The sequence below is a fragment of the Pipistrellus hanaki genome, assembly GCF_964339955.1.
Source record: "Pipistrellus hanaki genome assembly, chromosome: 10".
Lineage (NCBI taxonomy): Eukaryota > Metazoa > Chordata > Mammalia > Chiroptera > Vespertilionidae > Pipistrellus > Pipistrellus hanaki.
Window position 1 is genome coordinate 32,554,671 of NC_140512.1, and position 16,681 is coordinate 32,571,351.

General features: G+C 40.2%; 1 protein-coding gene across 2 annotated transcripts in view; it reads left to right on the forward strand.

Annotated features, from left to right (window-relative positions):
• GLCCI1 (glucocorticoid induced 1) overlaps positions 1 to 14,329 on the forward strand; it is an 80,043-nt gene extending 65,714 nt beyond the window's left edge. For both annotated transcript variants that reach the window (XM_084896678.1, XM_084896679.1), the window contains exons 6-8: positions 1,008 to 1,218; positions 10,257 to 10,377; positions 11,522 to 14,329. In XM_084896678.1, the coding sequence (XP_084752804.1) occupies positions 1,008 to 1,218; positions 10,257 to 10,377; positions 11,522 to 11,867 (678 nt within the window). In that variant the 3' untranslated portion in view covers positions 11,868 to 14,329. The remainder of the gene's footprint in view (positions 1 to 1,007; positions 1,219 to 10,256; positions 10,378 to 11,521) is intronic.
• Positions 14,330 to 16,681: the final 2,352 nt, after the last annotated feature.

The following is a 16,681-nucleotide window of genomic DNA, read 5'->3' on the forward strand; positions in this document are numbered from 1 at the left end:
TATAAGTTTTCATGTGAGCATATTGTTTTCATCTCTCTGGGTTTATACCTATTGTTGGTATGGGACCATGGTAACTTTTTGTTTAACCTTTTGATAAACTACCAGACTGTTTTCCAAAGTGGCTGCACTGCACTTTTTTTTTATATTCCCACCAGCAGTGTAGGAAGTTCTAATTTCTGCATCTTCACTAACACTTGAAATGATCGATTTTATTATAGTCATCCTAGTAGATGTGAAATGGTATCTTGTCATTGGTACTTATATGCATTTCCTGATGGCTAATGAGGTTAAGCTTCTTTTCATGTATTTGTTGACCATTTGTGCATCTTCTTTGGAAAATTGTCTATATTTTGCCCCATTTTAAAATTAGGTTACTTTTTAAATTATTTAATGGTAAAAGTTCTTTGTAAAATTCTTTACTTTCTAAATAAAAGGCCCTTATTAGAAGTATTATTTGAAAATATCTCACATTCGTTATTAGAAAATTTGGGTAATTTGCAAAGGAAATAGAAAACATTGTTCATGGCCTTCAAAATTAAAATAAGAAAGAACAAACAGAAAAATGTATACTGTGAATATTAGATTTTAGTTTTCTTATTGGCAAGTGAAAGAGATTTCTTGAGCAGTTGGATGAATTAATTCAGTATATATTTACTGAATGTCCGCTGTGTGCCAGACCCAGTACTTGGCATTCAGGATTCAGTGTTAAAAGAAGTCTCTGCCCTTGGGGGATAGTGTGGAAATGCTGACCTATAGTACATATAGAGAGCTGTGTAATTTTAAAGACAATTTATCCTTAATACTTTGGACCCTAAAAACTTTGGTATATGAAAGAAATTTTTTGTTCAATAAAGGTAACATGCAGAATTTAAGATTGGTATCTTTATTAGAGTAAGAATCACAGATGCTGATAGTGGAATATGACATCTGAGGAAACTCATGTGTCTTCTGTGTGAATGGAGAGTATGCACTGTCATTCACATGTTTCATGGTTATTCCTCCTATAGCCTTTGGATATCCCCGATGGCCGAAGAGCTCCGCTCCCTGCTCACTACCGGAGCAGCAGCACACGAAGCATCGACACTCAGACCCCCTCTGTCCAGGAGCGCAGCAGCAGCTGCAGCAGCCACTCGCCCTGTGTCTCCCCTTTCTGTCCCCCGGAATCTCAGGACGGTAGCCCTTGCTCAACAGAAGATTTACTCTATGATCGTGATAAAGGTAAGATGGCACCACCCACCTCGATAGAGGGTTTGTTATAGGGCCTTTTTCATACTTTCTTTGCCTTAGAGACCATTGCATCATTTTTTTTTCCTTTGTTGAGTGGTGGGATTGTAAAGGATTGGTTAACCTAGGGTTGTTTGTTCATTGGTTTTACATATTCCCTTCTTTGTGACTCTTACAAACATCTTCCATAAATGTGTCAGAGAAGCACAGCACATGATTCTGAGAGCCAATGAAAGCTGTAAAATGGACTATGTACAGCTTCATGTCATATGACACAGGTTTTTCTTTGGTATTGCCCAGAGTTAATGATGGTTATGGTAGAGTCTATATTTCTTGTGCCTCTAGTTAGACTGCGTAATCAGATTGTTTTGGGAAGAAATAATTTCTAAAAATACTATTGGAAGAAATAGTATTTTTTAACCAAGTAGATAAAGTTTAATACGTTACTTGTAGGACATCAGGGATTAATTATGTTGTATACATGAATTATTGATAGCACCAATAAGAGGGCAGAACCTCTGGGATTTTTGTTGTTGCTTGTCAGGCCCAAACCAGCTCCCACGTTCTTGTGCTCACTCTCTTGTTTCAGTTTCTGGCCCTCAGACCTAGACCCAGAAGGCAAACAAAGACTGCCTTCCTAGCTGCTTTCAAAGAAACACTGAAATTATTTTATAACTCATTTATTGCTTCTCACTGTAGAAAAATAGATCCTAGGCAATAAAAATTTTAAAACATAGAAAAATTAAAGTTTAGAGAATCTTAGAGGATTTTTATGGTCCTTGTCCTGACTTGATCCCCCCTACCCCCACTCCCTTTAATGTGTTTCATTTTGAGGTGTTTTTACATGTAAATTGCATGCTTACGTGCTCAGTCCAATGAATTTTTGTAAGTGGATGCAGATCAAGATTTAGAAGGTTTAGCACCCCGGAGCCTCTCAGCCCCCTTCCCAGATGGTATCCTTCCCCTCTACCTGGAAGTCACCACCATTCTGACTTCCATCACCATAATCGAGTTTGTCTGTGTTACTCTATTTCATAGAAATGAAATGGCATTTTGAGTCTGGCTTCTTTCATTCATCATTATGCCTGCCTATCTGCTGAGATTTAAATGGAACCTACTTTGGACTTTGTCCTCTGCTCTTATTTCCGTGGGTAGATCCCAATGGTTCGCTCCTTCCTTTTTGCCCTTTCCTTTTTGAAAGCTCTGTGAGCTCCCTTACCCCATTGAGGCTGTATTGAGCAGGATAGCACTTAAGGCATTTCTTTGCTTCAAGTCAGCAGTCTACATTTGATAGGATGTTAGACCAGGAAACTATCTCACTGAGGCATCCTACCAGAGCAAATATTTTTAATCACCCCCTCATAACATTTTCAGTAAAACAATCAAGAAAAAATGCTCCTACTAGAAGCAAAGTGTTATTTTGAAGGTAAATGGAAATGTGAAATAATGTTAACTTGTTTTTAGCTACACAGGTGGTAAGTGGCAAAACAGGTCTGTCTGATTGATGCCAAAATCCATATTCTTTGTTACACCCATCTACAAAAGGCCAGTGGCTGTAATGCTGTAAGGACCAAACAGCTGTCACCAGGAGGTGCATGGAGCACCTCTCGGTCCTTCCCTTTCCCCTTCCCCTGCCAGCTAGCTAGCTGCTCACAGCAGTGGCAGGCCTCACAGGGTGCAGAGGGGCTCATGTGGGGCTCGCGTGGCACGGAGGGGCTTGTGGGCATGTGTGGTGAGGCAGGGCTCTCAGCGGCAAGCTGCTCATGCATGGCTGGTCCCACCAGTGTGGTGGGTCTGGAGTCCCGCCGGGACAGTGGGTCTGGGTCTTGTGCAATTGCACATGCTGGCCTCTAGTAGAAAAGATAAGTTTGTTTTAGATTGATCACTGATGGCTTATTAGGTCTTGTAGTGGGTTAAAATGAAAAGTAAACATAATAGTGATAGTATGATTAGTAAACTCTGGAGTTTTGTTTTCTTCTTTTTAAGTTTAATACTCTGAGTATTTGAGAGACACTGACCCACAAAGGAAATATTTTAATAAGTTGACAGTGAACCATCTTGGTTCACTGGTTGTGAGGTTGCCTTCAGGACTCTTAAGTGTCTGTATTCCATGAAACAGATAAATCTGGGCTCTGCAGTTCGATTCTAAGTTTAAAACCATATATGTTCTTTGCCGAAACCAGTTTGGCTCAATGGATAGAGCGTCGGCTTGGGGACTGAAGGGACCCGGGTTCGATTCCGGTCAAGGGCATGTACCTTGGTTGCGGGCATATCCCCAGTAGGGGGTGTGCAAGAGGCAGCTGATCGATGACTCTCTCTCATTGATGTTTCTAGCTCTCTATCTCTCTCCCTTCCTCTCTGTACAAAATCAATAAAATATATTTAAAAAACAAAAACAAAAACAAAAACCATATATGTTCTTTAATGCCTTTTTTTCCTAAAGACTTACAATCTGTGTTCTTATGAGAAGGTATATTCATGCCACTATCCTGCACTACAAGGTCTTCTGCAGGGAGCACTCTTCAACACCAGAGCTAAGAGCTCACTGGCTTTGACACACAGGAATGGATTTGAGTCCTTAAAGTTTTGGGCATAAAATTTGCATTAATTCTCAAGGATTCCATAAATGGTAGCTGCTGCTATAAAAATAATAATTGTTATTATTACTTATCTCCCCAGAGCAAATCTTTTCTTTGCAACATCAATTTTCAACCAGTTTGCTACAAGAATTTTTAAAACATGCAATACCTGACTAAGTCAGGGACACTGACCTATTCTCCCTTAGATTGTCAAATAAAAAAAGGACAACAGCCAATATAACAATTAACATCTGGTATGAATGAATCAAAATTATACTTTTTTGGTCAGATCTCTATGTACAGTCTAAATTCTGGGGATTATTTTTTTTAAAGGTACTTATTTTATCTTATAATTGGCATTTTTTTGCAATAAAACATAAATTGCTCTTTTGTTTCCATATATTTGCAGTAAAGAAAAATGTGAAAGTTAATAGGTTTCTAATAGGTTTGCATCATTAACTATGAAGACAGAATTGATCCTATAATGTTGTAGTCAACTAGGATTGATTTGGAGACCCCCATATTGTTCAGTTCTGTGAGAGACTAGCAGTTCAGACATCCTAGAGTCCTGGCTAGCGTTCTCAGGAGGGGAGGGCCAGCCGCTGGAATATGCGTTCTAATGAGAGGTATGCTGGTGCTGCTTCCATTACTCCTCCATTCAACACTTATTTCTGCCTCTTTCTAGCATCTATTCTCCATGAATCGTGTAATTTGAGACCTCTAAAATAATTTTAGTTCATTAGCCTTCTGGTTTTTTGTTTTGTTTTGTTTTTTGTGTGTGTGTTTTGTTTTGTTTTTCTTGGGCTATTGCAGTTGCTCAAGACAGAAACATTCTATTGAGAAAGGTCCAGCCGGGAAGAGACTGCTTTCAGGTTTTGGTTTGTGTGTGTGTAGAATTCAGGGATTCAGAATAAGAGCTCTCATCTTGACAGCCTCAGACTATATCCTAAGAGTCGAGTCGACTAAATTCTTCCACATTATTATGCCCCAACTGCAAGGGAGGAAAATGGTAATTTATATAATACAGATGGCAGCATAAAAATATTAGTTCCCTTAGCAGCTCTGTCAGTGTTCCTTGTTGGTAGCCAAACTGGTGCTGGGCAAGCCACAAAATCTAGACTTCAGTCTGCCACTTATAGTTTGTCTTTGGCACAATTCATGTCAGCAGTTGTTATAACATTCTGCAGTTTTGCAAGATATAGTGGAAACATTGATTATTGTAATCTAAGTCGACTCAAAAGTTCTACTCAATCCAACTATGGAGAGCTGTATTCTAAGAGCCCATAAATTGGTTATTTGGAACATAAACTATATTTTCCCACAGGAACAACATATGTTATGTGGATGGAGTTTCCTAAGACCAATGAATAAAAGCCTATTTAACTCATACTGTGATTTAACTCATAAATATTAATATTGCTAAGACTTTTTGGGTGTTAGAACTGAGCAGCCCTTATTCACAGGAGAGAGGAAAAAAAATTCTCTTGTCTTTTCAGAGTCTTGAGTTGACCCTAGGCAGACTTTGAATTTTTACTATCTTCTAATTTCTTTACATATATTTTAACTCTATTTGATTGATCTGTAGAACTCTATTTCTTAACCTTTTTTGGCCTTTACCCTTACCATACTTTAACCCTCTATCTTCCAGATAGCCTAATCAGCCAAAATTTTGGAGCACTGTTCTTTTTGTGGTTTATTTTGTGAAAATAGATACGTTGGATATACTTCTTTTAGCTCCTACATCTTGCCAATCACTGCTTTTGAGCCTGAATCGGTTTTTCTATGAAAGGAATCTTCCCATGTGGTTCCAGGATGGTTATTCTAGAAGAACCTCTTGGTGGTGAAATTACAAGGAGTGTAGAAATTCAGTTCCAACAAAGGAGTTAACTCACAGGTTAAAGCAGATCTCTTCTAAAATGACAGAACAAACAAAGCAAACAAACTCTTAGACACAGGCAATAGTATGGTGGTTACAGAGGGGAAGGGAGTTGGAGGGGGATGAAGAGAGTAAAGAGGGATCAGTGGTGACAGAAGGAGACTACACTTTGGATGGTGAGACACAGTGCAATATACAGATAACGTATTATAGAATTATACACTTGAAACATATTATGGTATTAACCATTGTTACCCAATAAATTTAATTTACATAAATAATAAATATTAGCTAGTATTTTTAAAAAAAACTGATCTGTTTTAGAATTATGTCTCTGAGGTCATCTTTCCAATTTCTTTTTTTTCAAGATAATATCTAAAATTATGTATATCCTATTCTGACAGCTTATAAGGAACATCTAGTAAATAAATGCCTTTTTCCCTACTTTTGGAAAATGTTCACAATTGTAGCAATGGCAGATGCTGTGCTAGCTCTCTGGATAAGTTACTGTTCATAATTTAAAACTAATAAATATACAGCTCAGTTCCAGCAATTACAACCCAGAATCTATAATAGAAGCAACCCAGAATTTATCATACCTGCATGTGTCTTTCACCTAATCTCCTGTTACACATTTAGCAGAATGTGAGGTCCAGCAGGAACAGGTAACTTTATTTTGCTTGTTGCTTTATCCTTAGCAAATGGTGTAGTGTCTAGCAGAGTGGTGCTTAGTGGAGACTTTTTGAGTAATCCTTTAAGAGCTTTCTTGGTGGTATGTCCATTTTTAAGGATATATTTTTATAGCTGTGTTGGAATTATTAGTGTCTTTTTTGTTAAGCTCTTAAATTGTATGTGTTTGGCTTTTGAATGTTCAGGAAGAGTGTGATACTCTTTCTCCCCACCTCCCCATAAACAAATAAAAAAACTGATTATGTGAACCTAGTGATAGCCTTTTGATGGGGAAGAAGACATGAAGCTTCATTTCTTGTTGAAATTAGGGGAAAGGAAGTACCTTTGCTAAAACCCGTCACATCTTCAACTCTGTTCATGACTGGAGAGAAAATAGGGTATCAGCCAGGCTAGAGGAAAAGGGGACCTGTTGAATTTTGTCCCGTTACCTTTTGTTCTCCTCTCATAACAAATATCAACACAGAGGCCAGTCCTTGTACTGTATATCTTTGTGAGGCTAACAGAAGGCAGACCTAATAAAGCTGTTACCTGAGCTATAAGATTTTAATTAGAAACATAGAATGCTAGGCTGGGAGGAACTTGATTTTCTGGTCACCTCATGTCTCTAATGAGGACAGTTGAGTTGAGATAGATCAGAACTTTGGCAGACAGCCTAACGGTAATGAACTCTGACTCAGATTCACCAGTTGAATCCCTGCTCTGCCACTTACTAACTATATGTCCTTGGGCAAGTTACTCAACCTCCCTGTATCTCAGTTTTCTTGCCTATAAATTAGGGATAATGATGGTACCTGCCTCATAGCATTGTTAAGATGATTAAATGTGCTCAGGTGAGTTTACCTGTGTTATCTCCTGTAATATTGCCATAATCCTATGAGTATAGATATTGTCTTTATATTATCAGTAAGAATGCAGAGTCTGAGGCTTAAAGAAATGAAGTAACTTAAGTTCTCTGCAGTCCAGATGCCAACAAAAATCTTAACTACTACTTGACCCTACTTCTTGCTGCCTTTGCAGGAGGAGTACAGACATTCAGTGTGAAAGGGCCTGGTGTGTGGAGGAAGTAAGAAGTTGTGTGGCTGGAGCACAGGGGTGAATGGTGGGGAGCAGGTAGAAAGCAGTGCACCTGGAGAGGTGGAGGAGCAGCTACTTTATAAAGGCCTTGGAGGCCTCGGGAAGAGAAATGAAGAGCCAAGCAAAGACCTTTTGTCAGCTAAAGGACATGACTAGCTCTCTCTTTTGGGACCATAACTCGGGTGGAATTACAGAACTGGAGAGAGACAGCAGGAGTACTAGTTAAGATGCTTTTGTAGGAGCCTAGTCCTGTGGTCTCCAAACTTGACTTATTACATACACTTTTCAACCATTTTTAATCTGTGTCCGTAATATAAATTCATATATTTCTAAATTATCTGTATGTAATCCATTCCCCAAGCTAAATATGTGCTGGTAAAATTTCCTTTCATATTTTCAAAGATTTAGAGTAAATATGAAAATGTCCTAATATTTTCTTCTTGCCTGTCAGCAAATTGGGTTGTGCACCTCAGCTGGGAAACCACAGGTTTAGGGTGAAGTCGAGGAGGGATGGCAGGGGCAGAGGACTTGGAAGAAGGGATGGAAGAAGGATCAGCAAGCAGCATTTGGTGGCTGATTAGATGTATGAGGTGAGGAAGGTGTATGAGAAGGGAGATGAGGATAAAGGCAGAGCTCTAGCTTGGGAGTTGTGGGAAATGATTACCACTGCTAATAAGGCAGTGAGTATCAGAAAGGGAACAGGATTTTAGGAATATAATGATACACTTAAGGTTCCATGTGGCTTTCTGCCTGAAGATATTATAATACCATTTTCGTGTAGCAATTTTTAGAAATTGGAAATTAGAAAAGTTTCAAGAAGAAAAACCATTTAATTCATTATAGATAGTTAACAGGAAGATAATCAGTTTTGTAGATCATTCAACTCACATGTAACTTTCAGTTCTGGGAAAGTCCCTAGCCTAGTGATGTAAAAAGAAATAGAACACAGATTGTAACTGTGGCCAAGATGATTTTTCTCACATGACAATAGGGTGAATCCTTGTTTGCTACTGACACAGTCACACCCCTGCCTATGGCAGAAAGGCATTTAAAGGCCTGGGGCCCATCGTCTTGGGCCACTTCTGCACACCAGGAGGCTCTGTTATTGCCAACAGTCATCTCCATGGAGGCATCCCACGCTCTATCTACTTTCTTCTGTATTTCCTGTGCAAGTCTTGCTGTTTGGATAGCAAAGCAAGGTCCAGCTATGTTTTTGGTATTACAGCCTCATTCTCACTCGTTTTCTACTGTGGACCAGTCTTTTTGGTCTAACCTAGCTCAAATAGAGAGCAGCAAACTCAGACTCTAATCAGGTTAATGATACTTTGCATCTTCCTGAGAGAAAAATTCATATCCTCTTCCCCCAACCCCCACCCACTCCCACAGGAGATTTGTTTAAGCAGTATAGTGTAAGTGTTGAACCTAAGACAATCCACAAATCTGTGTGGTATGTGAAGAAACCAAACTTAATGCTAAGACTTGATTATTTCCAAGAAACTCCGCATAATCTGTAGGGACACGCACAACAGTAGTGATGGAGGAACTTTGTGCTTCTCTAGGTTTCCCAGTAGTGTAGCCTTATTTTTCAAAGCAGTGATTTCCCTGCCAGAGATAGAGCCACATCCAAATGCAAGCACACATCTTTGTTCCCAGGACTAACATAGAAGCTCTTTAAATCGCTCACCAAACACACTGTAAGTGTGCCTGAAGGGTCTACTTTCTAAGCATGTACTATACTTCATTAATAATGATAAAAAGTCCTTATACTCAAATTCTGAATGTTAGACTGTGTTCCATATCCTAAACTAAAGCAACTTATCAAAATTGTGACTAATGTAATTATGGTGCAAATGCCATCTTTCAGAATATGTATGAAAATAATACATTTAACTAGATCATGTGCTTAATATTTTAGCAGGGGGGGATTGGATTTGCATTAAGTCAGAATTTGTTTAAATGCGACTATTGTATTTATACAAGCATGTTACTGACTTTACAGCTTGGCATCTCATGGAGATAATGACACATTTTGGTGGGTTTGAATTTCCAAAATCCTTTGCCAGATAGGAAAGGAAGAAATTACATATAGATTTTACAGCTTTTCATGAATAAGACCATTTTCTTTTTGGTCAAAATATAAAGAAAACATGTTAAGTAGAGACGTTTTTAGATTTCTCATGCTTCCAGTAGCAAAAAGACAAATTGTGCTAAGAAAGTCCTTTTCTACAGGCATTTTCAAGGCAAAATCCTGAGCAAATTACTTTTTCATGGTGGGATGAAGGGAAAAGACATTGTGTTATAAACTCGTGTTTTTCCCTGCATACATATTATTCATAATGTTTAATATAAAAGTAACGTTTCTGCTGAGAGCTAGCGAAGATTATTCCACATACTAAAATCTCCAGTTACATTGGTTGGACAGTTAGAATACATAGAGAACCCTGTATTACAATCTCTCGTAATTCTGTTGAATGACTTACACATATTGCGCCACTCATTTACATTTTGCAATACATAATAATGTATTTGTTTTCAGGACTACAGCTCTACTTTATTCAGAATGCAGTTTTCTAGACCCAAATATCATCCTTTCATGTTCCGTGGTGTGGCAGATTACTGCTGCATTGAAGATTCCTTTATAAGAAATGTACTGCAGAAGGGTGTTAGAAATAGCTTTGCCATAAAGGAAGCTCTGTGGTGGAAGCCAAGGGGCCAGAGTGGATAAATTGTGCAAACGGCTGCTTGTTTGGAAATCAAATTTAATTGAAAAGAGCTTTCAATCACTAGTTAATATAACTGCTTTAAATTTACAGACAGTGGGAGTAGCTCACCGTTACCCAAGTATGCTTCATCTCCCAAACCAAACAACAGCTACATGTTCAAACGGGAGCCCCCCGAGGGATGTGAGCGAGTGAAGGTCTTTGAGGAAATGGCGTAAGTAATGTCTTTTCTGTCAGCTGGGATCTGCAAAGCTGTGAAGCTTTTCACCGAGACCAGTTGATTACAGATGAATCAACTACTCCGTCCAGCTGATAATGTGTTTCAGAATTATAAAAGGAGAAACAAATAGGCAAAAGAGAGCTTAGTAAAGGAGAAGTGGAGGCTGTATGCTGGGAATATTTAAGCTAACACAAAAGGAACTTGGAAACTCATCCTTACGAGCTAAAAGATCCATTTTTAGTCATTCAGAACATTCCCTCCCGAGGCTGTGTGGATGTAGGTGGATAACACAAAGACTTTGAGCAGCAGAGTCAGCACCACGCGTGGTGCATCTAATGGCAGTGGCCACCAGCCAGAGGAAGCCAGTCTCCTTCCCTGTGGACACATGTGCCATGTATAGTCACTGGACTTTCTGTTTACAGATTTTTTTCTTTCTGAAATTTAAATATGTACACATTAAAAATTAAAAAAAAGAAGTTCATACTGAAACTACTTGGCAGAATAGCCTAAACAAAAAAACCAACAAAAACCCAACAACCTGTGTGGCTCTTGGGCAAAAAAGTACAACAATCCCTGTGCCCAGTGCAGGTGTGTGGCGGAGGCCGCTGCCCCCTTGCGTGTAGCAGGGACAGCCCTGCCTGCAGGGGAGGATGGCTTAGGCTCTGGGCGTGGAGGACAGACGGGAAGGGCCCGCAGACCCTGCTTTGCCGGGCTGACTGGCTCTTTGAGAAGCTACTGAAACTTTATTTTTCTGATCTGTGTTACTAGAACGTATGTATAGAGATGCACAAAAAGGAGGAAACGTGGGGCAATCCTCTCCCAGTATACTTTTTCTTAGAAGAAAGAGCTTTCCAACTGAGCATGTTCTTCAGCTATAATGTGAGAGGTATTCCCACGCCCCTGAATGTTTGAAAGCAAACTAATGAACTCTGGGAATGATAGTCTGCCCAAATATCACTTCCGTGCTGTGTGCATCAGGATCTGCCAGCTGACTTTGCTATGGAAGATGTTTACCCCTCTACACTTAACTCATCCCCTGCCATTCACATTGTAGCTGTTTTAGAAACTCCTATTAGTTCAGAAAGTGCTTAACTTTTTTGTGATTGTGAGTAAACCTCATTTTATTTTATGGTTTTAGGTCTCGTCAGCCTCTCTCAGTCCCTCTCTTTTCATGTCCTGACAAAAACAAGGTTAATTTCATCCCAACGGGATCAGCTTTCTGTCCTGTAAAACTCCTGGGCCCTCTCTTACCCGCCTCTGACCTGATGCTCAAGAACTCTCCCAGCTCTGCCCAGAACCCAGGCCTGGCCACCCTGACCGTGGAGCAGCTCTCCTCCCGGGTCTCCTTCACGTCTCTCTCTGACGACACCAGCACCGGCTCCACGGAGGCCTCCTCCGTCCCGCAGCCCCAGCAGCCCCCGCAGCTCCTGCAGGACCTGCAGGGCGAGGAGCATATCTCTGCGCAAAATTACGTGGTCATCTAACGCAGCCGGGGCTGGCCCTACCGGACCTTCCACGGGTTAGGAACCAGGTCTCAGACGTCTACCTGCATGGAGTGACAAACTTTCTGAATGCCACCACCGACAACAAGCTACTTAGCAGCATCATAAAGTATCTCTTAACACTGATCTTGGCAGAGATGGAACTCCTCGTCAGCAGTTTTTTGTGGAAAGCAGCAATGCTTGCAAAATGTGTGTGTCACTGAGCATTTTAAGTGGAGACTATGCATTTCATAGTATGTTTGACAGATTAGTACTGTGTCCTGTGTTTTGTTCCAAATTCTTCAGTATAAATAAGCTCTATATCAAGAAGTTGCCTGTCTAAATAGAAAATGTCTTGCTGTGTTTTGTCCTATGGAAAATACTGTACTTCAGGATTATGTTTACGATCGATCCAGGTGTTTGTTTCTAACTTTGGTAATACATACAATGCAAAAAATAAAATAATAAAATAATGGCCACAACAGTTGCACAGTGCCCACCCTATGGCCTAGCTTCAGGTACTTCAGTTGAAGTCTAAACTCAGGTAACTTGGAATGTATATCATATTGGGATATTAACTATTTCACAGCTAAAAAGCTAAAGAGGGAACATCACTCTTTGCCTTTCCTTGTTTTACGCATTTCCCTTTCCTCATTACATTCCACTTCCTTAGAATAAGAAGTGCATTCAGCCCTAGGAGAATGAGGACCAGCAAACCCAGGGTGTCTGACATCACTCTTGTCATGTGGTTACCAGGAAAACAGCTGTTGCATTCATGGTCACAACGTGTGTAAACATGGCTTTATTATTATTATTATTATTATTATTATATTACAAGTTCAGGTGTTGCTCAGTTAATGACTGTTCATTGTCACATATAAAGTATCCAGTACCAGCCTGTGCTCAAACATTCCACATTGTGTGTGATGGAATTTAAAGGCAAGAATGTCTAGGTTTAAATTCAGAGCAAGTGAAGTTTCACAGGGAGTGGTTGAGATTTGTTTGTTTATGTTGGCCATCAAGGTCATGAAATGCTACTGTTTTATCTAAAGGCATGTTAATGTCTAGTTTCCCTTTTGGAAAGTCTTTAATTCACAGGTATAAAAAAGGACACGTTTGGGGTTATTGTCTTCCTCAAGCAGTTCAGGTGCACGAGTGACATTCATGTAGAGAGGGAATGTGTAGGTCTCAGAATTAATGCCACGGGAGTTAGAGGTTAGTTGTGACTTACAAAAGCAGTAAGGTCAAATAGCCTTGACCTTGCAGACTTGACTTGACTTCTCAGCGCAGCGTGAACAGGGCCCCCGATGCTGCCAGCTGCTCAGGGGAAGAGCCCGGCTTTCAGACATTGTTTTCTGCCACACAGAGAGAGGATCCAAAAGCAAAGGGAAGTTTTCGTATTTTCATTGCATTGCTTTTAGTTCAATAAAACACAGAGTTGTTTCCATCTGCACCTTCCGTACATGGCACAGCTTTCTTAAGAATTAGGGGAACAAGATGTCTACTGGAACGTTGCAGTTCCCTTCAGTCATTCCCAGGTTGTTATTTTCTAAGGAGGTTGGAGAAGGAAGAGACGGTAGAGATGAAAGCAGCACCATTGATTTTTTTTTATTTTAAAGAAACGGCATCTATGTGTATGTGTTTGTGTGTGTATGTATTCTGTGTATTATTTCGTCACGATTCCAATTTTCTTCTTTCCACCAAAGTTTGCAGTAATATTCTCTCCTGAAGGCGCATTCTGGCTCCTTTAAATTAGTCAGTGTTACGTTGTAGGAGACTGTCACGGGAAAGGATTCAGTTTACTTTTGCCGTTTTCACAGGGGAACCTTTTTAAACAATCTCTTCAGCAGCAGACACCTTTAACCCTAATAATCTCAGGCCTTGATGAAAATACTATATTTTGTAGAATATGGTTAAAGGGAGAAACTTATTAGTTCTGTAAGATAAATATGAGCTCCATTAACTTCTGATACCCGGTTTAGCATTACCCATGTGTTGATCTTAATGCTCTGCTTTTTTCCAAATAAGATGCAATAGTATCAATATCAATTTCCAAAAGATGGACTGAAGATGCTTTCCTGGTGATGAAATCTGATGTACGATATTTATAGTGATATGTGCTTTTTATTTTCTCATGATAAACTGAATATTAATTGTGTTGTACATTTATTCTTAGCCTATATGAACGTTTTGAACCAAATGTGTTAAAGCTTATGCTTTGCCATATAAATTCCCCAGAAGTTGTTGAGCTCAAATGTATCCTACATCCAGCTGTAGAAAAATGTCAGAAAATTGTTTAAATTTTGTACATAGTCTTACTGTTTAATTCTAGCCACTGCGCTGAACAGTATTGGAGTTACCATCATTATGGCTTTACACAAGGAAATGTGTGGCTTTTGTTTTGTATTTTTTCAGTATAGAAGTTCCTGTGTCTTATTTAAATAAAGTTATTAGTAAAAGTGGAACTGCTCACAACCATTTTTGGGGAGACTGGGGAGGCCGGCATCTCAACCATCACAGGAACTCCGTGCAGGGTGGTGGCCCTCTGTGGTGCTCACCAGTTCCCAACCTGCGTCTCCGGGGCTGAGGGAATCTAACTGGATCAGGTTTCCACAGCCTGCTTTCCTCCGACATTTAATTTACACACTTTCCATCACAAGGTAAGAAGCTAGATGTCTAAAGTTCCAAGTCTCTGTAATGCCCCCAGCTCTGAGCACCTGAAATAGAGAAAACATTGTTCCCAAGTTATTATTTTATACCTAAGAACTCTTGGTGGGAACAGGTTATTGTCTTAAGTTTGGTGAAATCACCTAAAAAAAAAAAAAAGTTGCCTATTTCTTGCAATGAAAGCTATAGTTTAAAAAAACATGTTTATTTTCTACTCTTTTCATTTATGTTTAGATTCAGGATAAGAGGGAGAAAAGCTTGACAGAAGAGTGGAGCGTTGATGTTATGTCGCGCTACCCAAATGGGCTCATGATAGATCCTGTGTCCTGAAAGCAAAAACAAACCACATGGAGAAGTAGTTTACCAGCGGAGGGCTCATATTCAAAAGCACATCTTACCCAAGAGATAAGATTTCACCTTTAAAACAAACTTTAAAATGACTACTTAATGTCTGTGCTTTTGCATGAAAAAAGGTAAAACACAACATTTTAATTGTGAAGTTTGTCAACTATCTTGAGGATGATTCATAATTCAGACGGGGAATTATGTACCTTATGCAACTTAAAAATTCCATTGCAAGTGAATTCGAAGGAAAAGTAGAATTCTCAGCCCCATCTCTGCATGACTCAATCAAATGAGAGGCTTAATATATAAACAGCCCTGGGAAACAAGCAGAATGTCAGTATTTGCAAAATAAAGTCTTGAAAAACAAAGGGGGGAAATGAGGCCTGAGGTCGAATATATGTTTAACCTTATACTAGCTAGAAATAACCACTGGAAGTTTATGAATATTGCAAAATAAGGGCTTATCCCCATGCTCCACCCCACAGGGTGAGGCCCCTTCTCTGTGTGAAATTTCCTATCCACCCATGTTCCCTACAGCTTCTGCCTTCTCCCCCATCTTCTGCTCAGGGCTCTGGAGCTGCAGGACTTGGTGAAGTTGGATCCCTTCCTTCACAGAAGCAGTCAACAGCTGAATGCTGTAGTCTAGCCCCGGGGTCGGCAAAGGCAGTCAACAGAGCCAAATATCAACAGTACGACGATTGAAATTTCTTTTGAGAGCCAAATTTTTTAAACTTCTTCTAAAGCCACTTCTTCAAAATAGACTCGCCCAGGCTGTGATATTTTGTGGAAGAGCCACACTCAAGGGGCCAAAGAGCTGCATGTGGCTCACGAGCCGCAGTTTGCCGACCACAGGTCTAGCCCCACAGTTCCTCTCAGATTTGCCTCATTCCAACTTCAATAATTAAGCGGGATGAAGACACTATCTTATCCTCTGTTGCACCAAATCAGCTTGCCTCCTTACTATCCCCCATGCCTGTTTCCCAGAAGGCAGACGGAATTCCAAGTCCTGGAGTGTTCCCCACCTAAATCTCTCTGGTGAGCCTTTTCCTTCCTCCCGTCTCCCCACTGAATTTCAAGATGCAGAGGCACGGTGGCTTCAGATCAGACAGCCAACCAGGTGGATGAATTTCTTTGGAAATGGGATTCTCATGGAAAGGAAAGAACATTAAGAATGCTAGACTTCAGTACCTCTCTAAGCCATAGACCAGGGAGGGCTCAACCAGCTACTGCACATGGGCCAAATCCACCCCATGCTTGCTTTGGTAAGTAAAATTTTACTGGACCAAAGCCACCCACACTTTCTTGCTTATGTAATGAGTAGTAAAGTCTTAGGGGGATTAAAAGTTAGATGTGGGTTTCTGTCTGCTCCCCGAACCCCCACATTGTTCATGGATCAGGGGTATTACCTATGGCTACCTTTCTGCACAATAGCAGAGTTTCAAGAGTTGTAGCAGAGACAGTCTGGCCCCCCTTGCCTAAAATATTTACAGTCTGGTCCTTTACAGAAGAAAAACTGCTGACTTCCGCTATGGACCAAAGAGCAAACTAGAGGTAGGTGATATGTGCTATACGTGTGGTTGTCTGTGAAATGTGTTCGCAGACTCTTTGACCTACCTCCTTTCGGGAGGTAGAGCTTCGTTTTCCTCCCCTTAAGTGGGGGCTGGATTTGCTCAGGTATTAGACTACCGCAAAGTGCTAGACTGGCCCTTCCGAGATAGGGTTATAAAAAGACAGGCTTCTGTCTTGGGGTGTGCACTTTCTTGGATCACTTGCTGGGGAGGGAGGAGGAGAGCTGTTATGAGCAT